The sequence below is a fragment of the Pelodiscus sinensis genome, chromosome 2 (genome assembly GCF_049634645.1).
Source record: "Pelodiscus sinensis isolate JC-2024 chromosome 2, ASM4963464v1, whole genome shotgun sequence".
NCBI classification, from domain to species: Eukaryota; Metazoa; Chordata; order Testudines; family Trionychidae; genus Pelodiscus; species Pelodiscus sinensis.
The window spans coordinates 118,132,033-118,159,642 of record NC_134712.1 but is presented as its reverse complement, the minus strand read 5'-3'; the positions used below and the strand labels follow the sequence as shown (position 1 = coordinate 118,159,642).

General features: G+C 42.0%; 1 protein-coding gene across 1 annotated transcript in view; it reads left to right on the top strand.

Annotated features, from left to right (window-relative positions):
* Positions 1-27,610, top strand: part of PHLPP1 (PH domain and leucine rich repeat protein phosphatase 1) — a 232,234-nt gene that overhangs the window by 196,137 nt on the left and 8,487 nt on the right. Inside the window, exons 11-15 of the mRNA XM_014573530.3 lie at positions 6,663-6,863; positions 8,040-8,202; positions 15,492-15,622; positions 26,159-26,263; positions 27,388-27,582. Of these exons, the coding sequence (XP_014429016.3) occupies positions 6,663-6,863; positions 8,040-8,202; positions 15,492-15,622; positions 26,159-26,263; positions 27,388-27,582 (795 nt within the window). The remainder of the gene's footprint in view (positions 1-6,662; positions 6,864-8,039; positions 8,203-15,491; positions 15,623-26,158; positions 26,264-27,387; positions 27,583-27,610) is intronic.

Genomic DNA, 27,610 nt, shown 5'->3' with positions numbered 1-27,610 from the left:
TGGGAGGATGATTCTTCTCGGAATCGGGGATGTACTTTTCCCCACCCCTCTGTTAGAATTGTTATGCCAGAATTGGTTGGTTCTGCAAGATTGCCATTAATTTAGTATTTTCCCTGATTTTTCCTTTTTATGGAACTTGGTTTCATTTCATTTCTGTGCTTTTGATGGGATTAGATTAGATGTTTATATATTGAGAACATTTTTGCAGATAGAAAAGGAAGCTTCCTTTTAACTAACTTTGTATTATCTGAAATCTTATTACCTGGAGTACATATTGGCCTGGATTATTTTGGTCTCCATTTAATTTTGTGCAGTTCTTTGCGGCTATACGGCCTCTGACTGAATATGTTAATGTTTGCAGGCAAAAAGGGTTGCTTTAATTTAAATTTCCTCTTTTTATTGCATACATTCTTTTTACCTTGCTATTTTAAACAATTCCATATTATAGCTTTGCATTTCTAAACAGCTATCATGTTGTGCTCTGTTGGTAGCTGTATTGTGAAGTTTATAAAGTGCTTCAGAATACTTTGGGATGAAAGGTACTGTATACATTTGAGGGTTCTTTTATCCAATTTTATTTCTTGAACACACTACAGCTAGACGCCAGTAGAAATATTTTAGAACCTCTTAATTTGTCGTAACTGAAGTTTGCTGCCACACATGTAGTAAGTAGATTTTCAAGATGAAATCACTCATTTAGTTACAGTAATTAACACACAAACTGCACACATGTTGAGGGAATTAGTGAATTCCTATCCTTATTCTTTGTGTTCTGAGAATTCTATATTTTGCCTTGCTGTGTGATTTTTTTTTTAAAGTGATCTTTTATCAAGGGTATCTGCCTAATATTTTATAAAACTGAAGGGGACTTATTTCAGTGGGAGCTGAATGTTTATTACCCCAAAGGGAACTTTGTACTTTGTCAAAGCTACAGAATTCCTGTCTCTGCCAGTGACTTCGATTTTAAGAAAACCCTGTTATTTCATGTTTCCTTGCTGTTGTATTCTCGTATGTACGAGGGTTGATGAATCAAGTTCTTGTGTTGATGATGTACTTTTTCATGTGCTTGTGGTGTAATATGTGGACAGATTCTGAAGTGAAAACAATTAAGTTTCAACTAGGCTTTCTTGACATTCTAGTTCCATCAGATAGTTATATGAGTGGGATAGTGATGAGTGGGATGTTTGCAGACACATGAGACAGTTTTTGAATACAGGCACTAGAAAGATGGCAGTGCTTATATATGAGGGCTTGTCTACAGTGACAAGTTACTAGGGATGTTAACAATCATGTTTTTACGTAAATGTGTAACCACTTGAGTTTTTAGTGGTTACACGTTTACATGCGGGTTAGTGGGACAGGTGGGAGCCAATTTTCTCAGGGAGCTGGCTGACTCTCACGGGCACTCTCTCCTCTTCCGCCCCCCCCCCCCCCTTGCTTCTGTGGGAGGGAGCACACACAGAGACCCAGTTTAAAAGCCAACTCCCCGCTTGTACCAGCTCCTGCCTGTCCCCTCTCCCCCACACCTCCACTCTGCTGCCTCTGATATAGCGGCGGGCGGGGGGGAAGAGAAGGGCTCTGTGAAGCCAGTGCTTGTAATATAGAGGCAGGAAGAGGGAGGGTGTATGTGTAGTGGTTAGGATTAACCAATAAGACAGGCATATATTGGTTAATTGTTTAACTGATTATATGCTAACATCCCTACAAGTTACTTCACTGTAACTTTCTCTCTCAGGGTTGAAAACACCCACATCCCACCCCACCTCACCCCCAAGCACAGCAAATTACAGAGCTGTAAAGCGCCAACATAAACAGGTTTCCAGTGGTGGGAGCTACCCGGACAGTGCTGTTAGCCACCTACTGGAGGCGGTTTACCTGGAGTGCTGGGAGACGTCTGTTTCAGCGTTGCAGCAGCAATCACACTGTGTTAAAGCAGACAGAGTGTAGACAAAGTTGAAGTGAATTCCCAGCACTGCGGCTTTAGTGGGCAGGAGGAAACATGAAATAAATCTAACATGGTAGCTAGCAATGCCAAACCCATGTGGAGATTGAGGATGAATCCTAAGGACTCAGGCTATGTTGACACTGCCGCTTACGACAATAATAACTTTAGTTGCTCAGGGATATGAATAAGTCACACACCCCCGAGCAACATAAATTACAGGCTTAAATGCCAATGTGGACAGGTCTGTCTGCGGGAGAGAGTCTCTTGCAGACACAGCTGCTGGCACTCATTGGGGATAGATAAATCAAATTGACAGGAAAGGTCTTTCCCATTGGCTTATGGTAGATACACAAGAGCTTACCATGACGTATCTGCGAGCCCTCTAGTGCAACCTTAGCCTTAAGATAGTCTTGGCTAGACCTAGCATGATGGAAATGTATCCGTGAATGCTTATGAACTTATTTTATGAACAGCTAGTTAATGTTGGTTAATGTTGGTTTGAGTTAATGTTGGTTAATTCCATCCATCCATTAATCCTTGTGCTCTGAGTATATTATCCTTTTATACCTGTGCATGTGTTTACAAATTGTTGGCAAAGTATTCATTTTTATAAATACTTCAATGTCCCAAAACCAGTGTCAGTTTGGAATGACCGCTTCTGAAGAGGAATGTTATTGAATAGTGAACTTTCAAAATTTTCTTAGTTCCATTTAAAGTTTTCCATACACGCATACCTTCCAAAAAATCCAAATGTAGTTTGTTTAACATGATATATCCTTTTCTGTATGACTGCGTATTGTCTTTAAAGGGAATGTACTTGATCTAAGTTGCAGACGGTGGAAGAAGGGAGGAAATGAAAAGCATAAAATCTGATCTCACGTACAAACATGGAAGCTGTAATTTGTTACACTCAAGTTAAAAAAAAAACCCTGTTGTATGAAGTCAGTGGTCTTCAACCTTTTTAATCATGAGATCACTTTTTTAATTTAAGTGCAATCCAGGATCTACCTCAAACCCGAAAACTCTTGCCCCCCCTCCTTCTCGCCCCTTCTCCAAGACCCTGTTCCTGCTCTCTCCATCCGCCCTTCCCACTCACTTTTATCAGGATGGGGGCAAAGGGTTGGGAGTGCAGGGGAGGGGGGTTCAGGCTATGGTCTTGGGCTAAAGGATTTGGAGTGTGGGAAGGACTCTGAGCTGAGCCTGAGGGGGTGTGGGTGCAGGCTGTGGGAGGGAGTTTGGGTGCAGGGGGAATCAGAGCTAGGGCAGTGGTTTGGGGGGCAGGAGGAGTTTGGAATGCAGGCCCCAGCTGGGCACTGTTTACCACATGTGGCTGCTGGGTGGTGGCACAGGAAACTAAGGCAGGCTCACTCCTACTCTGGCCCTGCACCACTCCCCAAAGCAGTGAGCAAACTCTCCCCACTCCTGCCCCCCCCCACTCTGTGGAGATGGGGTACAAGGTGGAGGGAGGGGCATCAGCACTCCCTCCTCTTCTTCCTGTGCCCTGAACAGCAAGCAAGAGGCTCCCGGGGCTGGGGGGCAGCTCCAAGGCAGAGGGCAGGAGCAGCATCGCAGTGCTGAGGGGCAGATGGGGTGCCTGCATTTGACAGCCTCCCAGTCAAACCTGTCAGGGTCACCTGTCAAAGGCTCCCAAATCTACCAGTAGCTTCCAATCTCCTGGTTGGTGACCACTGAGCAAAGGAAAGGAAGACCGAACAAATGGGCATAGAATTGAGGATCCCAACCTTGAGGTGTGGGGAAGGACTGTGCCAGCCTTCTGATGACACAGAGGAGCCCTGGGTGTGGAATCACTAAATAATGGAAAGTGAAATGTAGCAAAGTCAAAGCAGAGCACGAAAGGTCAGGACTCTAGCTTCTGTTCCTGGCTCAAACATATAAAGTTGAAGAATTTTCAAAGGAATAGGTTTTTTTCGTCTGAAAATACAGTTTTGTCAAAATCGGTGTTTCATTAGTGTTTCGTCTATTTCAACAACTTTGATGGGGAAAAAAATCTTGAATTTTTCTCATTTCATTTTGATCAAAATGACAGTAAAAGAAAATATTTATATTATTTCCTTTTGACTTGTGTGCTAAATATTAGTTAATATACTATAAATATATGTACTCATTTTGTTTTATGTTTTGATATTATTGAAACATTTTTACCTTAATATGTTCAGCTTTTTGTTCTATGGGAAATTCTGACATTTTAAAATTTACCACAAAACAGAAACTTGAGTTCCAATCAGCTCTCCTGCCATAGAATTGCTGTGTGCAAATAGCTTAGCCTCTCTGCTTTGTTTTCTGTGTAGGTTGTTTGCAAGTTACAAGAAGTGGCATAAACTAGCTGGTTACTCCTTTAAGCCAGCAGAACATGATCCCCCAAAAAGCACACAACTTGTGCTCCACGGCGCTAGTCAGATTCCCATGGAATCCCCTCCTCTGCTACAGCTTCTGCAAATGTGCGTGCCTGGAATTATGCTCTGAAAATGACCAGGACTGTGTTGGAGCAGGCGAAGGGTTGAGACCCCTTCCCCAAAAAGGCTGAATTGCCAGATGTCTCTTCCATATCAATGGGATTAAGCTTGAGTGGCTCTAAAGATTCCAACTGTAGTAGTGCAGCACAAGGAAGTGAGTGGTTATGCAGTGGGAGGACCATCAACTATTTTAAGACTGAGCATTCAGTGGTGATGGTTGCCAGGATGTTCGGGTTTTGTAAATGTTGTTAAATCACTAACAGCACCTTTAATTCGAGAATGTGCTTGATCATACCTGATAAAATACAGTGGAGGAAAGAGAAGACTAAAAGAATGATGTTGCCAAATAAGCTATTTCATTTTAGTATTAGCTGTGCATTCTTGTGATTTAGTAAAGTAAAATAGGATTGGTTCAGTATGCCTGAGCTTTGTAATCCAATTTCGAACAGATAGTGTACCTTTGTTTGAAAAAGGAGGAAGTCGAGATTGAGGGGGGAGGCGGTTTGATTTAAATAAAAAAAAAATTGCAATTGCAGGTTTTTTTCCATCAAATCATGCAGCAGCTGCGAATAAAAAATGAGCCCGATGATTAAACTGTGTTTTTCTGCGTTACTGGGCTCTGGAATCTGTGTAAACTAGCTAACTTAGTTTCAGTTCTTTAGAGCTCCTGGAGTTTGTTTTCAAGGAAAGACTTTTTAAATCTTCATCATTCTGTGTGATTGTTCTGTAGTGCGTAAACAAACCCTCTTTTCCATAGACAAGTTTCAACAGGTTGCAGCTGTGAACTCTCTTGGAAATCAGTTTCATTTATTACTAAGCCTTAATGAGTGATGTGAATCCCCATGTGGCTGGATGGATAGAGAAAGATTTATCAATATTTCACACCTTCCTCTAGAATCAGTCAGTACTGCTTCTTCAGTCAAACACAAATATTATATATTTTTTTTTATTTGTGTTTTGTTCCCTTGTTTTATGGGGGCTGATATGATTTCTCATTTACCAAGTTAACATTGCTGATATTCCATTTCTTGAAAATAATTTTGACTGTTTCAACTGCCATTTTTCATTAACTGACAAGGACAGTCCAGTTTTGTCTCAAGGCTGGACACAGTATACCAGCACACTCTCATTCTTCAGCAAAATGTGTTCCTGAAGACCGTCTTTGCAGAAGTAAATAGGGGGGTAAAGATTCTTCCATTTATCTTGTAAAATATCTGTGATATTTGCAAAATATCTAAATAAGAAATACATCTGTTTGCCATACATACCGCTCTTAAGGATGTTAAAATGCATGTAACTGAGTCACCACATAACTGCTGAAAATTTCAGTTGTTACATACAAGGCGTCAGACAGCTCCCTGAGAGCTCGCTTGAGAGCCGGCTTCCTGAACATACTGGCATCCGCCTGCTCCCCCCACGCTGCTGCTTCTGATACAGAGGCACCAGTTGGAGGGGCATCTGCCTCCTCAGGAGTAGGCCTTAATGTAACTGTGTAAATGGTCCGTTCACGGTTAAACTTTCACATTCCTAATAAATCTAGCACTAAATTTGTGTAACAAATAAAAGTTCTTTGACTATAGGCAAAGCACAGGCTGTGCAACCTTCTCCACAATGATGTCAACTGAACCTCCGTCCCTCCAAAAAGCTTGGACTCGGTTTTCTTGTTTATTCAGTCCTGGGCCTCTTGGCTAGGACTGCAGAAATAATTCGGGTAGAAGAGGCATGTCTGGGGGTAAGACTCATCCAGTGAGAACTAAACTGAGACTTCCAGCTTGTTCCACATAGGCTACAAAGCAAATCTATAATAATAACTACATCTTGAGTCTGTCAGATTTTAAACAACAACGTGGAAGTGAAAAGTCTCAGTTCCTAAGCTACCCAGCTCTTATTGCCAAGTATATCGTTACTATTTATTTTTCATGTCTGTATAATCAATTTGTCAATGCTGTAAAGCATATGGTGGTTCCATAATGCGTTTCCTAGGGCACATTAGAAATGCCATCTGTGGTCCAATGAGTACCAGGAAATGCTTTTTTAATCCAAGGGTGCAAAGTCTTACTGTTTAACAGTTTAAATAAAATTTGACATGTTATATCTATAAACTATACTGTCTTCTGACCACTTCCAGCAATTTGCTGCTGCTGAATGTGTCCATTCTGTAAATCTCTGGTGGTGGTGTTGATAAATGAAGACAGATGAACAATGCAGTAACTCCTAAGTACATGTACAATCTTGTTTTGCAGCTTGAGAAGCTTGAATGCCTCTGCCAACAAACTCGAAACACTCCCTCCAGCCACCCTGTCTGAGGAGACCAACAGCATCTTGCAGGAACTTTATTTGACCAATAACAACCTCACAGATAAATGTGTGCCCTTGTTAACAGGCCATCCACACCTAAAGATCCTTCATATGGCCTACAATCGGTTACAGAGCTTTCCTGCAAGGTAAGGTAACTTAGTGCTGCTTGTGTCTTAATTAGAAAGTAGTCTTAAGAGGAAGACACGGCGTATATTTGCATAACAAGGTTTTGTTTACAAATTGGAGTGTTGCATTTGTGTAAGTTCACGTGCACGTTTCCTGAACAAGTAGTGTTTGTCTGTTGCCACTTGACTGTGTAACTACATGCTCTCATGTTGTACACAGGAACACATGCACTTTGTGTGTTAATACGTGCATTTATCTCTAGAGAATATGCATGCTTTTCTCAACCAAGGAAAATCAGTGCAACATATTCAGCCACGTTCTAGAAATGAGAAAGCTCTTTCCCATGTGGTTAGCATAACTTGGTTGCTTTCTACACATATATTGAGGCTTTACCTGCATGGCAAAATTGTTGTTCCAGAAGAGTCCTCCATATGGAGGTTTAGTACAGAATAAGCGTGTCTTTTTCCACATTAGTGTATTGGAAGTGAAGTAAGCTAAAACAAAATGTCATTTCTGATTGTGTCTCTAGGAAGGGCTATGCTGCATTATCTATTGCACTTACATTCTGGATCAAAGTAGGGTGTGAATTTCTCTTAAGTATGTAAACCTGGGAATGCCACCCATTTCCAGAAAGTGCATCCTATCTATCCCGGTATGACATTTTGCACAGCCAGGCTACGGACAATGGTATCTCACGTCTTATCCCTTCCTTCAAATTTTCTCCCTTCTCCCATTGGCACCAGGGCACTAAATGCCTCTCCTCCCTACCATACTGCTTTCAGGGAGTAACACATGGAGGGGAGTGTGAGAATCCATGTTGCTCTGCAGAGAGCAACAGAATGAAGGGAACTGAGCAAGCATTCGGCAAGAGGGCGTGGCAGCAGGATGCAAGGGGGAAAGATAAGGAAACAACATAGAACAGGGAAGGAAAAAAACTAATATTAAAAAAGAGAAAAAGTTGAACATAAAATAGAAATAAACACCAGGAATTTTTTGAATTGAGAAATTAGCGACACAAAAGAGAACAAGTGAGACCTTGCGTTGTAACCTTGTTGACGTGTCATGATGGGACAGGAGTTGCTGATCTCTTACAATAGTATGGGCCTACAAATAAAAGAAAAAGTGAATCACTTCTAAGATGAAAATTAAAAGTATATATACAAAAGCTCCTTAACCTCCCGTCTTCCTTTTCATAGTAAAATGGCCAAGCTTGAGGAGTTGGAAGAAATTGATATTAGCGGGAACAAACTGAAAGCCATTCCAACAACCATTATGAACTGTAGACGGATGCATACTGTGATTGCTCACTCCAACTGCATTGAAGTCTTCCCAGAAGTCATGCAACTTGTTGAAATAAAGGTATGGAATGGATGCACTTTTCAAAACAAAAAACCAAAAATTTTGAATGGATGCTAGAAATTGTGTAGGTAAATGCCTCAAGAATGAGACTTTCATCTGCACAATCAGTACAGTGTGTGTGTAGACTGAGTTGTCCCCATAGGTTTCTGTCACAGGAGACATTGACCATTTGTGCATGTGAATTCAAATCTGCCATCCTGGCCAACTCCTATAGAGTTTTACATTCTGCGAAAATCTGGGTAACTGTTATTGCCTAGTAGGATACTGTGCCAGAGAACAAGAGGAATGCACTTTGGAATGACAAAAAGGAAGGACCTACTAACCAGGGACTTCTAGCAGGTCCTGCCTTCTCGCAAAATAATCTTTTTCCTGTAACCGGGTTGTGTGTGACATCAGTCAATACTTGTAACCATGTATGGAAATGAACAATATTTGGAGCCAGCCATATCACTAAGTAGTGTAAAAATACTGTTAAAAGCTATAGAGCAGGCAAGACCTAAGGGATAGTGATAGTATTCCGGAAGAGAAAAGATCTGGCAAATCATTTTTCAATCAACAGTCATATTTCAGATTTGTTAGCTCAAGAACACACAGCTTTTAAAAATTTCTGTGTTGCTTAAAATAAGTAATACAAACCTATCCTTTCAGTGAGTGTGTTTTTGGAGGCATGCAACAACTGAATGTGTTCAGGAAAATATTGCTTGCCTTGTGTAAAGGAAAATTTCTTTTTTTCCCAGGCCATAATACGGAACTCTAATAGGTCATGTGCTAACTATCCAAGTAGAAAATATTTAAGATCAAATAGTAGGGCTGTCAATCATAGTTTACTCAAGCAATTAACTCAAAACTGATTAACGTTCAAAAATTAACAGTTAAACACCGTTTTAATTGAACTGTTTAATAATAGAATGGCATTGGAATGTATTTTGGGATATTTTTCTATATTTTCAATTACACTGATTTCCGTTACAGCATAGAATACAGAGTGTACAGTGCTTACTTGATATTTGATTACAAATATTTCCATTGTAAAAATTAACAAGTACTGAGTGCAATGCAGAACTAGACTTTTGTTACATAACTGCACTCAAACAAAATAATGTAAAACTTTAGTGTCTATAAATTCTCTGGGTCCTACTTTTTTGTTCAGTCAGTTGCTTTAAGACCTACAAGTTTGTTGGCTTTTTACGGGAGAGAATACTGCCTGCTGCTTATTTACGTCATCACCTGACAGTGAGAGCAGGCATTATAGCTAGCATTGCAAGGTAATGAAGAAGTTTTATATTATTGTATGTTTGCAATTACATTTTTTAAAAAAATGTACATTTCAGTTTGATTATTCCTACAATATTTTTGTGAGGTAAATTGAAAAATGTTTTTTTTAATTTTTACAGCATAAATATTTGTAAATCTAAAGTGAGCACTGTATAATTTTGTGTTGTAATTAAAATCAATATATTTGAAAATGTAGAAAACATCCAAAATATTTAAATAAATGGTATTCTATTGTTTAACAGTGCAATTAATCAGTTAATTTTTTTAATCGTTTTGACAGCCTTCTACAGCATAGAGATGCCATCATAATACAAAGGAGGTTAATCTTGAGATGTAGACAAGGTTACCATTGCTATTGGACCAAAATGTTTACTAAACTACTTTAGTAGGTGTTTTTGGCTTGTGGAATAATGTAGGTCTGAGAACAATCTGTATTTTTCAATAAATCTGTTCCCTCGAAATAGTTACTTACTAAGCTGCTGCTTTAGTTTGAGCACATCTAAGGATGAGCGCCTTAGGCTAATTTTAGCAAGGGTATGTAAAACAAAGTTAAGGATTTGTGATACTCTTTGGAACTATAGCCAGAGGAAATTGAATGTCATTTACAATTAATTGATGTTGTAATTAAAGGAAGGGTTGAGGTACTGGGGGAGAAACCATCCATGGGAAACATTTTTGACACACCCTATATACTTTTATGCTTTAAAAATATATATAAACATGCTGATGAGAAGCAAATGGCTTTTATTCTGTTTTCACACAGCAGAAGCAAAAAAGTCCTGTGGTATAATCAGCCTTCAAAATGCAGCTATTCTTTTGTAGCATGTTAAGGGAAAACAGATTAGCAAGAAAAGGAGGAAAAGATTTGTTTTTCATTCTGTCAGGAGTGACTTAGGCCTTATATTGAACTAGACAAAGAAAGCCATTTTTGTATGAGAACTGTCCTCTCCATTTATTGGAATATACCACAAAAGATAAGAGGAAATAGTGCCCTGTAGCTTTTTCCTTAATATTCAAAAAATTCTCAGTTGGTATTTAGCTTGTTTCACCTAGGTGAAATTAACTTGGTCTCAGTTGAGTTCTCGGTAAATGGGTGATCACATAACTACCAACCTACTTAGCACTCTGAACAGAGAGGCTTTAAACTTGGCAGGTTTGGAAACTGAACTGCCCATAACAAATTTTATGGACCCTAAAATATGAGTCTCCGTTCTCCTGGGGAAGAACTATCTGTTGGGAGCTTAACTACTGCAAATTGCTTAATCCGCTATTTGGCTATAGAGGAAATTCAATCTTCGGGCTGTCAATAATTCAGGGCCTTTGAAAAGCACCTATCTAAATTTATAATTTGTCTGGGGGCTTGTTTTGTTTAATCCCTGAATATGAGAGGCATATTGTGAGTGTCCATGCATATGATGGAGAGTGTGCAATGTTTATACTGTATTATTATCAGAAATTGTTTAAGCTAGAAGAATGCAATAATGGTGGTGGCAGTAAAGTAATTTTTAAATATATCACATAACTACATATGGCCTGAGGTGAATGTGTTTTGTTTTTGCGTTTAATCTTCTTATGTTCGTTAGTTCATGAAACACAAGGTTGTTGTGCTTTGTGATTATACCAGTTGCAGAGGAACAGCCATGTACATAATGCAAACACATTTTTAATTGTTTCAACTTCTGAAGTTCTGAATTAAAAATATTAAACAGAGGGGCACTGCCGACAGAGGGATGTAGATTAGGCACTTCGAAAGTGCAAATGAGCCCAGGATTTAAATATCCCAGGCTTCATTTACATACTCATGTTCTGGCGCTGTGCCGATCACTCGCCCTTTCGAAAGTGAAAGTGAAGTCTAGCCGCAGCTCTGCTGACAGCGGGGATCTTTTTCGGCCAATTCTATACTCATTTTTTGGAGTACAGGATCTGCCGAAAAAGCTCCCCGCTGTCGGCAGAGCTGCGGCTAGACTTGACTTTCACTTTCGAAAGGGCGTGTGATCGGCACAGCGCCCAAACATGAGTATGCAAATGAAGCCTGGGATAGTTAAATCCCTGGCTCATTTGCACTTTCAAAGTGCCTAATCTACATCCCTCTGTCGGCAGAGGAATGCAGTCTGGAGGTAGCCTGAGAGCACAGGAGAAACAGGCTCCTTGCTCCCAGTTCCAGAGGTTGGCCCCACTATGACCTGGCCCACTGTAATAACTTTCTAGCCGTTACAGGAAAAGTCTGACTTTGGCTTTGAAGCTCTGAGCTGGAGGGAGCATTCTCATTTGCCTTGTAGACATGGTGCATGTATTGTCGGGTCAGGTGCTTTGAGAGGATGGAGCAAATCTCAGGATATTTTTATAAGCTAACGTACTGCGTATGTATGAACTGTTTTTCAAAGGCTTATTAATTAACCACATTTTCCCAAGGATTGCAAAAGACCCATCACTGGTGCATAATTTGATTTAGTCAGTGCAAAAGCCTGTGTGGGCACTCATAAATTGACTTGAACCTTGCTTATCAATCTTTTAAGCAAATAGTTTTAGCAAAGTCCATGTAAGTTCACTTTGATTTAATTAAATCAGCTTGAATAACATCTTTAGTGGAACTGGTTGTTGCGTTCAGTGTGCAGGTGCTGGGCAGAGTTGGTGGTTTGTGATAGACATGTGGTCAGGGTTTGTGTGTAGATCAGTCCTCCTCAGAGTGTCATATCTCTGATCAACTGCATTCCCTCTAGCACTTACAAGGTGGAGATTTGTGAGGATTTTGTCATCTTGAAGACACAGGAAAAGTGTATGCCTTCATTAGCAGCAACTGAAGACAATACACTTTATTAAACTAACCAAACAAATTGAGGTTTTCAACTAGGGATGTCAATGTGTAGACAATAATACGATTAACCAATAAGCCAGGGTTTATCAGTGGCAGCGGGAGTTGGAGGTGGGAGCTGGCTTCCCACAAGCGACGGATCTGCCTCCTCCCGCTTGCTCGGCTGCTTCTGATAAGACAGCAGTGCGGAGGGTGAGGGTGGCAGGCGGGAGCCGAGAAGCTGAAGTCAGCTCTTTACACATGCTTGTTCCATTGACCCACCTGCCCCACCCTTGCTGCCTCCTACAGTGACATGGGGGGAGAGGTATAAAATGGTGCTCAGGGGAAGCCAGCTTAAAATGAGACACCTGCCCTCCCCTGTGAGAGAGAGCCATGCGGGCTGTCAGAGGAGGCTGTGGCAGAGCATTCTCTGTCCATGGGGCTCTGTGCAGCTGTCTGTCTGTTCCCACCTGCCACCCACCCTGCTGCCTCTAATAGAGGCAACAGCACGGAGTCACAGGGGGTTTGTCGAGAATGGGGCTGGGAGTGCGCACTGGCTGCCATACTGCCCCCAGGGATTATTGAGTAGTGGTGTAACTGATCAAATTTGCTGTTACGTGTCTATTCAATGACATGCTATCTAACATCCCTATTTTTAACTGGTTGGCTATTTTTTCCTCTTCTAAATTGTGGGAGTAGGATCTGGCTTACTTGTATGGGAATTTCTATTTTAGGTTATGCATTAGAAAATGTATATCCTAGCAGAATGGTTTTTTTTTCCTATCTTTCTTGAATTTTGTAAGTTTAAGAAACAATTGTGGTTAAAAAGGAGTAATTTCCTAGCAACATGGCTCTGCTTTCTGGGTCAAATCAACTGGGATGTGTTTTTTGCATACTCAAGCAAAGTTCATCGGTACTGACTCATTCATCTGACAGGGTCCACGTATATCCTACTGAGTTCACAGTATGTATTCTAGGTTGAGAGTATCTAACTCTTCTGTTATAATTACAGGGTGTTTTTCTAGAAATAACTGTTGTGGTTGAATAATTTTATTATATGATTGTTGTGGAATACTTGTCTGACTCTCTTGGTTTTTATAGAGATATCCTACCCAGAATATCAGTTAAGATGTATTTACAAAAAGAGCATGTTAACTTTTTTGATAGCTGTTCTCTCTAGCGCCCTGTGTGGATATAAAATCTGTATCTATAAAAATAAGCTGCAGATACCTTCAGTGACATCTGCTGATGCGGATACCTGCGGATATAAATAGTATAGCCGCAGATTTGAAGGTTTCAAGATAAAAAATTTGTATCCACATAAATAGCTGCAAAAATGAGCTGTGAATATCCGTGGATTTGCAGGGCTCTAGTTCTCTGAGCTACAATAGCTCTGCCACACAGTCAGTCTGCTTCAGTCACAATTGGGATAATGTAATGAGCCCTGGAGCTGCAGATAAGATGCCATTACTGTCAGGACTGTTGGGTGACCAGCCAGGGCCGAAACAGGCACAGGTTGGAGCAGGAGCAGTCTGTCAAAACCACCAGATTCAAGGGTGACTTGTGCTCTGAACATTAATTTCACATACCCTGGAACCAATATATTTAATATCCATCCTTTTTTTTTTTTGTTTGTTTGTTTGGTTTTTTTTTGTTTCCAATTTGGAGGGGAGGCAGCTGTTTGCCTGCCTGCCTGCCTGCCTGCCTAAGTGGAAATCTATATACATTTGAGTAACCTTGCTGTTGTACATGCTGGGTTGGTGGTACTTAATATTAAAATGACACATCATGCAATCCAAATCTGCGATATGATAGAATTAGAAACTTGTTCTTTCCTATTGGGGATATGAAGTAGAGTTAGAGTGTGATTTAACTGAAGAAACACCCTGTTATTCTTTGGGATAGTGGCTGCAGATAATTTTAAAAAAATCATCCTAGCCTGGTGGTAAGTTACCACTCGTGCCAAAGAATTAGAGCTGCTGTGACAAGGTATTTCTGTGTTTATAGGTCCTAGGAGTATTGGAGACTGCTGTGACTGGACTTGATAGTTTTGCTTTTGTTTTCCATTAAATCTTGAAAGGAGCACTGAATAAAAGGCAGGCTGTAAACATCAGCTTGATCTCTACTTTTTACCCCTCCAACTTTTCAATTCCAAAAAAGGAAACTACAGCAAATCAGAAGGACGCTGGGTGTAGTAGGGGAGGGGCAAAGCAGAAATCTCAATAGAACATCTGTTATGTTCTGCTTTCCTCCATTTTGTTCATCTGAAAGATCCAAATTCTGGTTCAGGCCTCCTCTGCTTTCTTGGACAATGTCAGCAGAGTAGGATTTGGGCATTGGGTTTCAAGTCCTCCATACCAGGCAGTCTCTGGGTTCAGGGTTTTAGAAGTATACTTGTACTAGGAATTCAATTTAAGCTATACATACTTGAAACTTTATACTCATGAAATACTAGAATTTAAAACGAGGAAAAGGCTAGGGATGTAAGTGACTAGTTGAGTCACTACTTGACTAGTTGCTTCTTCCCCTCTTGACAGAGCAGAAGCTGGTGCTGGCGTAAGTAAATCTATAAGGATGTCATCTATACTCCTAGAAATGTAGCCGTGTTAGTCTGGTGTAGTTGAAACAAAAAACAGGACTATGTAGCACTTTTAAAGACTAACAAGATGGTTTATTAGATGAGCTTTCGTGGGCCAGACCCACTTCTGGCCCACGAAAGCTCATTACCTAATAAACCATTTTGTTAGTCTTTAAAGTGCTACATAGTCCTGTTTTTTGTTTCATCTATACTCCTGTTCCACACACAAATATCAAATCTAGTGTAAAGGATAGAGTTGGTTGGAAATCAACACATTTTAATGATTAGAAACCAGTAAGAATCAACTTTCATTTTATGAAAATAACTGAAGTACAAATACAAAACAAAATTAAACTCTATTTAAATTAGGAAACCATAATATAAATACAATCCACCTATGTTGCTACTGACATTAGGACTAGTAAGAAACAGGAGGGGAACAAACAGTTTTCAAGTGTCCTGTGATGTCTTCAAAGATTGTAGAAGCATTTTCATACTGTTTAGTAAGACCTTTATGTAAATGAACGTTGTCAGATTTTGGATTCAGCCATTGCTCTGTTTTAAGAGATGTGTACTTTTTAATTAAGCCAGAAAGTGACAGGTTAGTTCTCTCCCTCTCTTCACTTTTCTCACTTCTTTCTGCAGTGTGTGGACCTGAGCTGCAATGAACTGAGTGAAATCACATTACCTGAAAACCTGCCTCCAAAACTACAGGAACTAGACCTGACTGGAAACCCCCGACTAGTCCTAGATCACAAAACTCTAGAGTTGCTGAAGTAAGTAAAATACCTTCATCATAATGCAGAGGCAGAATGACTCCAAAGGTGTGAGACAAGAACCTAGTAATCAAGCATGAAATATACATGCCTCTTTATTGCCAGATGGGCAATAGGCAACAAATCTGTCGGTAATGCAGAAAATGAAGCCTTTTTTAAACAGAATTTTTACCTACAAACAAATACAATTGCTGTCAAATACCATTCCAGATCAAAACAGCTGTTAACTACTATTGGGTTGGTTTGACCTGTGTGGGGGTTTTTGTTTTTTTATTGTTTTTTAACTCTATAACATTTGATCCAAGCAATTGTTCATTCCACTACTGAGGAGTATGTAATTTGAAACTGTTAGTTTCCTTCTTTGTCCACTGGTCACTTGTCTCAATCACGTGTGCCTCTTTCCACATGACTGCTTTGTATGACACTCCTGTTGTACTTACCCTCGCCAGGCTTGTCTTTTAAAGATCCACTTGTGCCATACTGCCTGCAATGAGCCTTAGTGGTTAATTGTCTTGTATAGAAATCAACCCCCTGTTTTAGTTCTTTTATTGTGAGCTCTTTGGAAAACGGTGATCATCCTTGGTTAGTATCTGGAAAACACCTAGCACCTTATAAAAGCCACCATAAATAACTGGGATTGCTTCCTAGGTAAACAATTTATTTTGAGGCTATATTGATTACTTCCACAGTGAGTCATGGGTTTTGTAGGTGTTAGTGGTTTTGCTTTCAAACCTCTCATTCTTTAATATTCAGAAGGCCAGAACTATCTACACCAGCTTTGAGGTTCTTTGCCTGTCTGATCCGTCCTGCCTGTTAGCTACTTAAAGTACCCAAATCTTAAACCTGACTCTGGGAATAGTCAAGATTTTTGTTTTTTAGATGCTAAGCAACTGTTTCTGTAACTATAATTTTCAGACACAGTGCAGTATTACATTTCACCTATCACAAGCGATGCTTGTCCACACTAAATTTGTTTACTTTTAAAAATTAAATCTTGGTGTCTTATTGCATTAAACATAACAGAGAAAATTATTTAAGACAAGTAACCTAACTTAAATGGGAATTGGGGGAGGGGCAGTGTGTGTTGTTTGAAAATAAATGTCAATATTATACAACAGGCAAAGCAAGCGAACATAGAGACTTATCCTTCTCTATTTTAGGAGTTACCTTACCCTAACAGCAGGGCAGAAATATCTCTTGTTTTTGTAGGTGACTTCTGAGGATGGTAATTGAATTATGCTTTATTCTTTTACAATGGCAAATCTCCCTAATCCACATATGGATGACAAGTGCAGAATATGCAGTAGAAAACTACCTTTTAGATTGCATGGAGATTTATAGTCCTAAAATTGCTACATCTAAAGATGTAGAAATGTCATTTTAGCCCTTTTTTTGAAAGTACGCCACAAATAATGGGAGGTAGCTATTCACCCATCTATAAAATGAGGGTATCTGAGACATAGAAGCTGTGGTTTACCCAAGGTCAGTAGTCTTTAGCAAAACCAAAAATCAAACCCAAGTATCCTGTCTAGGGTGACCATATTTCCCTATGCTGAACAGTGGATGAGTTCTGATGGTTTCTAAAATTTTCATCAGTTAGTGTGCCTGTTTAAATGTATTTATCTTCACTAAAAACTTAGTATATTAAAACTAAGGGAATTCTTAATTCAAGTTTCTTTTCACTGTTTAAGTAGTTCAGTTTCTTCTCCGTTTGGGAAATGAAAACAAACTTGATTATATTATTACTGTCCTTACTAATTTTTTGTTGCTTTCAAGTTACCACAATGTTGCTATTTTTAAGGTCTTGTCTATACTGATAAATTTTATCACGAAAAATCCCTTTTTGGTGACACAACCTGGAGAGCATTCACATTGCAACATGATAAAAGTCATGACCGGTGCCCAATTTTTGTGACAAATGTGCAGCTCCACTAAGGACTTTTGTCTCTTCCCTCTCCTTTTTGTCAACAGTCATGCAATGTGTACCACAGTAAGTTGTTTGTTGAGTTTATTGATCTCCAGCGTGTTTCCCACAATGCCCAATTAACTACTCCAGCCAGCGCTTTGAACTAGGAATGTTAAATATTGGGTAATAATCACCATCCAGCCCCACTCCTGGGGAACCCTCTTCCACTCTACGCTGCTGCCACCTCTCTATCAGAGGCAGCAGCGCAGGATACCAGGCAGGAGCTGCACTGTGAGGGGAGCCAGCTTAAAAACCAGCTCCCTGCACAGATTGTCTACCACTGATATAGTAGTCAAGAAATGTGAGTAGCCAAGGAGATTAACCAAAAAGACTAGGCTTATTAGTTACTCATATACTCAAGTACTTGTTTACATCCCTACTTTGAACTCCTCTGCCCTGCAGCCCAGGCAGAGGCACCAACCCAGGGGGGTGCCTGATGGCAGCTGTAAGGGGCGCCCGGGGGCCACACTGCACCCCTTAGAGCTGTCATCAGATGCCATGCGCCAGGGGCCACGCAGCGCCCCTTAGAGCTGCTATCGGGTGCTGTGTGCTCGATGGCAGCTGTAAGGTGCGCAGCACACCGGGGGGGGAGGGGGCACGCATGCGCTGTGCGCCCGGGGACGGAGCTGTGCATGCGTCATGCGCCTGCTGCCCGGGGCACAGGAATGGCTCGAGCCGGCTCTGCTGCAGCCACAAAAACAGGCAAACGGATGCGCCTCTCACCTAAAAAATCCCAGTAACTCTAAAATCCATTTCCTGGTGTCTGGCTCATTTTGTAGTGGTCCTCATGGCATTTTCTCAGGGAAACAAATGGTATTGCTCAAGACACTCTCCTGCTTGGAGCACTCAGATGGTTTGGATCTTATCAGTAAGGGGGTGGGTGAAGAATAGGTGCAATTGCAGCTGTGAGACCCATAGGAGCTGGGGTTGCATTTCTCAAGCCCTTTGTGTGATGGGCTATGATTAGGACACCTGACAATTCAGAGCCAAGATAAAGGAACTCTGGCAGGACTACCAGGAGGCTAAGGAGGCAAACAGCTGGTCTGGTGTTCTACCCAAGGTATGCTGCTTTTTTTGAAGAACTGGGGACCCCACGTCCAAACCCGAGGAAAGTGTGGACACTTCACATGGCACGGAGACAGAAACAGGAGGTAACCCTGGAGACAGAAATTATTGATGAAGAGATGGAAACAGATGAGGCGGTTGGGCTCAATCCAATGACAATCTGCACCAGGCAGCAAGGAATTGTTCTCAAGTCCTGAGGTTTGTGAGGCCTCTCAGGAACTGGATGTGGAGCATGAAGCAAGGGAAGAGACGTGGGGTAAGCTGTATGGGCGTCAGCCATGCAGCATGGTAAATTGTTCTAGTTCAGCTGGGGCAGTGACAGTAAGTTGCTGTGTATTGTAGCATGGTGGGTTTGGGGTGAACTGCAGTGGCACGGGAAGTTGCTCTTGCAGCTGGGAGAGGGCGTGGCAGCCAGGGGGGCAACCGGAGGCTGTATTTCTGTGAGCTGGCAAAGCCTTTCCTGGATCTGCATTATGTCCAAATGGAGCATCAATGTGCAGAGCTATCAGCAGCCATACTCAGGATTTTGCTGGCCTATGGCGTGGAAGCTTTGCCTGAGGTACTTATTTTCTCTCAGAGATTCCATGGCAGGGCTGCCATTCCCCCACTGTCATGGTACAACACTCTCTCATACTGTGCTGTCAAAAGCAAGACAGTACAGAGTTTGGCTGCATAAGGAGCTCCCTGCTCACATCCGAAAGCAGAGCCCAGGTTTGCCTGTTAACTTTCAGCAGGGGTAAGTCAGCTGGAGTAATGGCAGCCTGTGGACACATTTAGGCTTATTCTAAATTGTTTCCATGTACACCTACTGCACAAGTGTGGACTGTACTTTCCTAGGAGCCCATACCCAAGCCTCCTTCCGCTCTTTTCCCCCGACTTTTAAAACTCATCATGATCAGAGTGTCCAGGGAGATTTGTGTTTGCCACTAAGGTAACAAGAAAAGTGGCCAGAATTTTGTTCAGACATGCATGTTACTGAAATGTTACAATCTTTATCAGGAAGAGTACAGTCACTCTATTGTTAATGGTTATTTTTCCAGACCAGACCTGGAGAAGTCAGGTACATTTCTCTGCAGACAGACTCCATCAACTAAGGGAAAAAACCAGAGAGGACAAGGGAGGATCTGGTCTAGGATGTGTTACAGCATTTAATGCTTTAAACAGGAAAAAAAAGGGAGCAAAGAAAACCTATGGAGATGCAAGTCAGAACAGAAGCCACTGAACACATGCTACAGCTCATGGAACACCAAAATGAGCTGCTGAAGAGTCTTATCAAGATGCGGTGCAAACAGAATCAAAGGCCTCACTGTCAGCAAATGCAGGATTCTTTCCACAGACACCATTGCTCTACACCTTCACATCAGCCTCCATGGGCACACAGGCAAAACTCTTCATCCAGTAACCTTCCCTCTATACCCCCACACTCATTTTCATAATCAGATAATGTGGGGTTTTTTCCTAGCACAATCCACACCTGGTCAAAGCAGCAGTGACTTTGACAGCTGGATGTTAACACCTTAGTGAGCTTTTCCAATAGCAAGACATCAATAAAGACAAATGTGATATAGGTTTCCATGAGTTTGTGACACACGACCCTCGCCAATCACTCTGGCCCCCATCGAAACCTGTAAAATCTCTTGGGTTCCATGGGAATGCCTTGCTCAGGTTGAGCAGTGACATGCAGTAGGGAAGCAACCTTCACATACAGAAATGCCAGTGTCCCTCATTGTCAAAGTGGTTCCTCAGAGCCTCCTTGATACTGATGACAACCCTGTGAGCTCCTCTGACAGCTAGAGTGTCTGGCAGTTCAAACTATGATCCAGGCACCGTGTCTTATTGTTCCATACACGGGCAAACATCTCACCCTTACACACACGTAATGTAAGCAGCGGCATGCAGCCACCATCTTGGAGATATGATCCTCGACAAAATCCAGCCTCCCATAGAGACAGCTCCATCTCCCTTTCAGTCTGCCAAACTCACATTCAACAACCATGTGGCATTAGCTTAGCTTGTTGTTAAACTGCTCCTTACTGCTGTGCAGGGCCTTCATGAAAGGCTTCATGAGCCAGGGCTATAAGGGGTGGGCAATAATTTTTGATCAGGGGCCACTTCAGAAATTTTTGAAGTTGTCCTGGGCTATCCCAGAAGGGGCAGGGCCTCAGACGGAAGGGGCAGAGCCAGGACACTTCCCTGCCCACAGATGCTGATTGGTCTGTGGGTGGGAGAGCGTGTGAAGTCTTTGTGCCCCTCTCCTCTTCCCGAGAGTACCGCTAGCTGTTCTGAACAGCTGGCAGTTCCCTTTAGGCGCCCATGCCCTTGCCAGTGGGAGAAGACTTTGTGTGCTCCCCCCTTAGGTTAATCAGGGGACGGGGGGGAAGGGGGAAAGAGTGGGGGAGCATGCAAGGTCTGCCCCTGCCCTGCAAGGGAGTGCCGCGCTTAGTCACCCGCCAGCCAAGCAGCAGCTGGCGGTTGACTCTAAGTGCGAGCCCCTTACAGGGCGGGAGGAGACATCGCATGCTACCCCACCCACAGGCCAATCAGGGCTTGGGGGTGAGGGGAGTGCACAAACTCTCCTCCCACCCTGTCCCTATCTTGCAAAGAGTGTGCAGCACTTATAAGCACCGTATGCTCCTTGCAGGACCAGGGCAGGACGTGAGGAGACTTCACGTGTTTTCCTCCTGCCCCCATGACCCGATTGGCCTGGGGGCGAGGGAGCGGCAGTACCTCCATGAGCTGGATCAACCTGGTGGGCAGGCCAGATCTGGCCCATGGAGGCCCTTTTGCCCACCCCCAACCTAGGATCTATATGGCCTTTTCCACATATCCCTCTATACATTTCTGGTTTGGAAAGAAAGTTCCAGCATACAGTTTTCTGTACAGAACGCTACAGGAAACTACAGAGCATCAGTAATCTTCCTGAAAACACCATCCTGGCCACCATGGATGCAGAAGCTCTTTACACCAACTTTCCACATGAAGATGGATTACTGGCCATCAAGAACACTATCTCTGACGCCACTGCACACTTGGTGACTGAGCTCTGTGACTTTGTCTTCACCCACAACTGTTTCCAATTTGGGAATAATTTACGGGTGTCTGCGGCACAGCTTCGGGCACCCATATGGCCCTACAATATGCCAACGTCTTTATGGCTGACCTGGAACAACATTTCCTCAGCTCCCACCTCCTAGTACCTTTACTTTACTTACTCTACATTGGCAACATCTCCATCATATGGACCCACGGGAAGGAGACCCTTGAAGAATTGGACAGAGATTTCAACAACTTCCACCCCACCATCAACTTTAGATTGGACAAGTCCATGCAAGAGACCCGCTTCCTTGACACTACAGTTACAATTAAATGACAGTCACATTTCCACCACCTTCCACCCGAAACCTACCCACCATTATACTTCTCTACATGCCTCTAGTTTCCATCCAGGACACATCCCATAGTCAGTTGTTTACAGCCAGGCCTAAGATACAGCCGGGTTTGCTCCCATCCTGCAGACAGGGACAAACTCCTACAGGATTTCTATTAGGCATTCTTAAAACTTAAATACCCACCCATGAAAGTGAAAAAACCGATTGACAGAGCCAGGTGAGTACCCAGGCATGAGCTTCCTCAAGATAGACCCAGTAAACAAAATACCAGACTGCCACTGGTCAACACCTACAGCCCCCAACTGAAACCCCTCCAGCGCAACATTAGCAATCTACAAAAGTGACTACTGTGCACAGCTGCTCTGTGACAGCCCAATGCAATCCCACTTCACTGTTGTCCCTGGCACCTCACATTGTCATCCACATTAGAATCTTCCTCCTCTGCTGTCAGTTGCAGAAGTAGCTCTGCTGCAGTGCATAATGTCCTAAGCACAGTGAACACCACATGAGAGGGAAGTCTGGGAGCCTTGATTTCTCACAGCAGATGCTGGAGTTCGCAGCAAGGACTGTTGTTCAAGTGGTGCGAAAAGCAAACCGGAAGCCCCAGGAGGTCTGGGAAGCAAAGAGGTGGCTGACAGGACGTTTTTCACATTGTCAAAATGCCTAGTGCTATGTTGCATGTTCCCATAGTGCTTAATGGCTGAAGTCGTGCCAGGCCCTGTGGGATGCTTACCCACGTTGCTTTGCTCTTTGTCAACGGGGGAGCTAACAATGTGGCCATGATATGTCAGTGAAGGGTGGCAGAGTAAACCTGATTTGTCAACTTTCTTTTTGGTGACCTATGAACATCCACAGCACTTTCAACATCAAATCTTTCCGGTGTAGACAAAGCCTAAGTTGGGAGCAGTGGAAAAGGGATGCATCTTAATTTAGAAATTGTACTGGTGTATTAGTAGTTTAAACTTCATTGAAACTTTTCTTCTGGCTTTAAGATTTCAGATATTGGGTCACATTTGACTTACATTGTTAGAAGGACAGCAGTAACACAAGACCCAGAATGCTCCAAGAGAGTTCTTAAATTTTGTTGATAAGTCATCTTGTTGCTTTGTATACTAACTAGCCCCACATGCTGCAGTTAAATAAAGCAACAGGACTAGATGGTGTTGTCTTCCTGCCACAAAACACTGCTGCAGTTAGTGCTCTTTTGATAGGCCCTACTACATTTTGAAAGGCATCTCTGTCCTCTAACGGGCAACAGACTAAAGTTCTTTTCATTTTTACCCCCTCAAATCTCTCCCTTCCCTTCCCCCCCTCCCCCCCCCCCCCCTGTTGTGCATGCCTGCTTTTTTAAAGGTATGAAGATTTTTGGGAGACGTGTGTATAGTTAGTTACAAAGGTGATGCCAAAAAAGGAAGGGGGTTATTAAAAGCTACAACCCTTATTGCTACCCTTTGTTTAATGTTAGAAGAGGAACTCTTAAAGTTTAATTCTTAACATTTGGGGGGGGGGGGGGTTAGAGGAAAAAAATTCTGTGGTGTCTGAAAAATCTATACTAAGCACATCATGCTTACACTATGTGAATGTATTACACAAAAATGCACAACTGGACACAACAGGAAGAGCATTCTGATTGGTTAATAGCTCAGATTAGTTAATTAAATCAGAGTGTTTTAATACGTGGTGCAACGAGCTACAAGAGATGCATCAAAGAGCTACTTGCAGCTCATGAGTATCAGTCTGAATAGCACTGGTCTAATAGGTGGCTTGCTGGGAGGATGCACCATTCCCTGCCTCATGACCAAGGCTGCCAGCACTGGGAGGCAAAGAGGCCAGTTGTTCCATGGCCTGGCAATTTAAAAGGGCCAGAGGTTCTGGGCTGCTGCTGCAGTAGCAGCCAGAGCCCCAGTCTCCTTAAATGACTGCCAGAGCCTCACATGGCATAGCCCAAGCAGTGCTGAGGGCTGGTGTGTGTGTGTGGGGGGGGGCTAGATCCAAGCAGTGGTGAAGGCTGCCATGCTCCATCTCCTTCCTTCTGAAGCCCTACCCCTTCCGGGGTCCTGGACTCGAGGTGCCCTGCAAAATCTGTCACCAGCCCTGCTTATGATGCAAAGGAGTTACTGCTGGTTTTTCCCTACTTGCTTTCAGAGATGTAGTGGAGGCGTGTGAAATTATTCATGTTATGGATTTGGTTCATGGCAAAGATCACGTGGCTTAAAAAAATCTGTTGTAGATCTAGATGCTGATGACACTGACTGGACTAGAATTCTATTTTAAGCAGATTGCGACCAATCAGTGTCACTAAACATGCTAGGGAGTAACTGACTGGAGGGGGAATCCAAAAAAGGCCAGTTTAGGACCCAAAGTGGGAAGTACAAGAGCCTACAAAGGGACAGAACTAGAAAAATAAACTGCTACAGTCCTAGGTCTGGACTTCCAAGCGTGAGAGAGTATCAAAGGTAAAGTAGATAATAAATAGGGCATGAAAAGGCAAACTTCTCCCATCTTAAGTAACCCTTCAAATTAAGTTTTGCATAAAACTAACAGACTGTTTTACTAATCTTTATTTTCTGGGTGTATGTCTGCACTAGAACAGAGCTACTCAACTTTGGAAGCCCAGGGACCACAGTGATACCCACAGCACATACCGAGGGCCACAACTTAAGTGTAGTTGCATGTATATGCAAATAGCTTCTTTCATGCTGACTGGCATGAATACAAAGATTAAGAGATAGCTCAGTGGTTTGAGCATTGGCCTGCTAAACCCAGGGTTGTGAGTTCAATCCTTGCAGAGGCCATTTACGGATTTGGGGCAAAAAATTGTCAGGGATGGTACTTGATCCAGTCAGTGTGGATCAAGCTTTTCTTTAATTTTAGTGTGCTCTGGCAAGTAAATATCCAGCTTATTTATTTGTGTAGGAAAAGGCTAATTGAAATACCACAGCCCTAGTTGAGTTGGAGGAAAAGTTCAAGGCCATGAAGATTGGGCACACATCCTTTCTTAGTTTCACAGTTTTAAGGAGCAGTGAGAGTTTGGGTAGGGAGAAATATACAATTAAATTAAGTGATAGACCTTTTGTGTGTGTCCTTTTTATAGTGCCTTTGTTTCTCTGAAAGGCTCTTGTGCCTTTTGAAGATGTTGCATTGTGTGGAGAATTTGCTTAACTGCCAGAGGAGCATAACAGAGGGTCAGGTTTTTTCCTCCACATACAGTAGCTGTGTGAAAAGATCAGTATGAACAGCTGAGGTTGAGCACTATTAAAAGCTATTATATGCCACCTACCATTTCAGATATTTGAAATTCAGACCAGTGTTTACACTGATAATTAATCAGAGGGAGGAGGGATCTAATATGCAAAGTAGATGCTACCATTCCAGAGAGTGGGGGAAGAGAATGGCAGCTTTCCTAGCTAGAGCACAGACCTGAAGGTGAGAGTATCATCATATTAGTTTTTAGGCATTTTCATAAAAGGTTTTAGAACATTGCTCTATCAGCAGCTTTTGGCTCAGGTGTGGGGAAAATACAATCTGGATATAGTGGTGATATGGGAGATTTCATTTTAATACAGAAAAATAGCAAAAAAGGCCTAATTCTGGAAATGGATAAAAGACGCAGTAAGTTGGATAGGACTTTCCCTGAACCTCTTTTCTGTATCTTCTCAAGCAAATGGCAAATTCTGCCATTCCATAGGGAGGTTGTGGAATCTCCATCCTTGAACACATTTAAGAGGAGGTTAGACAAACACCTGTCAGGGTGATCTAGATGGTGCTTGGCAGAGCCAAGGTTATTTTCAACTAGCTGAGAAAAGAAAAGATAAAGATAAGGCAAACAAGAATCAAATAGACCTCCATCAGACTGCTTGTTGCTTGCTCTTTTCCTGTTTGTGTTCTGACAGAAAGCATTCTATTAGCCCTATTAAGCATCTCCTGGTACAAGGACACCCCCCATTTTCTTAAAAGTAGTCATCTTAGCATGTAGGAAACATATCCCAAATGGCAGGTGTCTAGGATCATTGAGACAGTGAAAGCATTCTTGCCATTTTAAAATTGCATGACTTTAGGCTGTAGTATTTTTAAACCATTCATTGGGCTTTTTTTTCTTCTCCCTTCTCATTGCAGTAACATTCGTTGTTTCAAGATTGACCAACCCTCAGCTGGTGATGCTTCAGGGGCCCCAGCAGTGTGGAGTCACGGTTATACTGAAGCTTCCGGAGTTAAGAACAAGTGAGTCCTGGTTTGGAGTCAGCGCAGAGGTGCTCTGTTGCTGGAATACTTCTGTATTTTTAAAAAAGAAACCCTACAAAGAGACTCTTTTCTGGGGAGAGAGTTAGTTGGGACATTCATTTCACAAAAGCAAAGGCCATGGCATGACTTATATCTGTAAACTAGGCCCCTGCCTGGGTCTCATATTTCTTCTTTGTGAAAGAAGTTGCTAAGATACAAGTGTAACTGATGCATTTTGTCTGTGTAAGACTCCGGTATTTCCAAAGGACCCAAGTGCTTAAATGCATCTCTGCTCTTTGAAAAGCCTCTTTATCTTTTGTTGAACCATGTGTCCCAAGCAAATTAGAGATGCTGCTGGAAGAGGAGTGTCCTCAACTATGCATAGTCCTTCACTAGTGACTGGTCCTTTTTTAATTACTAAAGCAGCCATTGACAAATAACTAAGGAGCCTGAGACATTATCTGCTTGTTTGCCATTGGTTATATGACATGTCTCACTTTAATTGTCCTTGAATAATTTCTACACTTTTTTTTTTTTTTTTTTTTTTTTTTTTTTACACTTTACAGTTTTGGTTTTCAAACATGCAAGTGCCAGCAAGCTTGTACTCTGTGCTACATTTAATGTAGCAAACTAAAATGATTATTGCAGAGTAACTATGATAACTTTAAGGGACCAGAGGGGGAAAAGACATAGTTCCGAGGAAAACTATGGAGAAGCTTGCTTTATGGATTTTTATTTTAAGTTTGTGGGTAAACCTAAGACTAAACTATGCGGTAGCTTTCTCAGGGTTGTTTTTTTCCTACTTGTTTTTTAAAATTCACAAAATAAAGGCTACCCTTCACATTCCAGAAAAGTTGAAAAAACACTAGGGTTTCTGTTTAAACTTTGTTGGTCTCTTTAGTGTGAAATTTAGCAGAAGCATAAATGCTGTTTATGATGATCACCACCAGTATCTGAAGTGAATTTCATAACTCATGAAAAGTTTTGTGATGTGTATTATAATCTGATCTGCCTTCAGGCTGCACATCCTGCTCAGAACTGTGAGAAATGAAATGAGGAGTGTTAAAATGATGCTATTGTACCCATGCCTGCTTATTATTTCCGGTTTTTCTCTTTTTCCTTAGATTGTGTGTGGCAGCTCTTTCAGCCAATAATTTCTGTGACAACAGGGAGGCACTGTATGGAGTCTTTGATGGTGATCGCAATGTGGAAGTGCCCTACCTCCTGCAATGTACAATGAGTGACATCTTGGCAGAAGAGCTGCAGAAGACGAAGAGTGAAGAGGAATACATGATCAACACTTTCATCGTTATGCAGAGGTTAACCCCGCATCTCTAATTTTTGTCC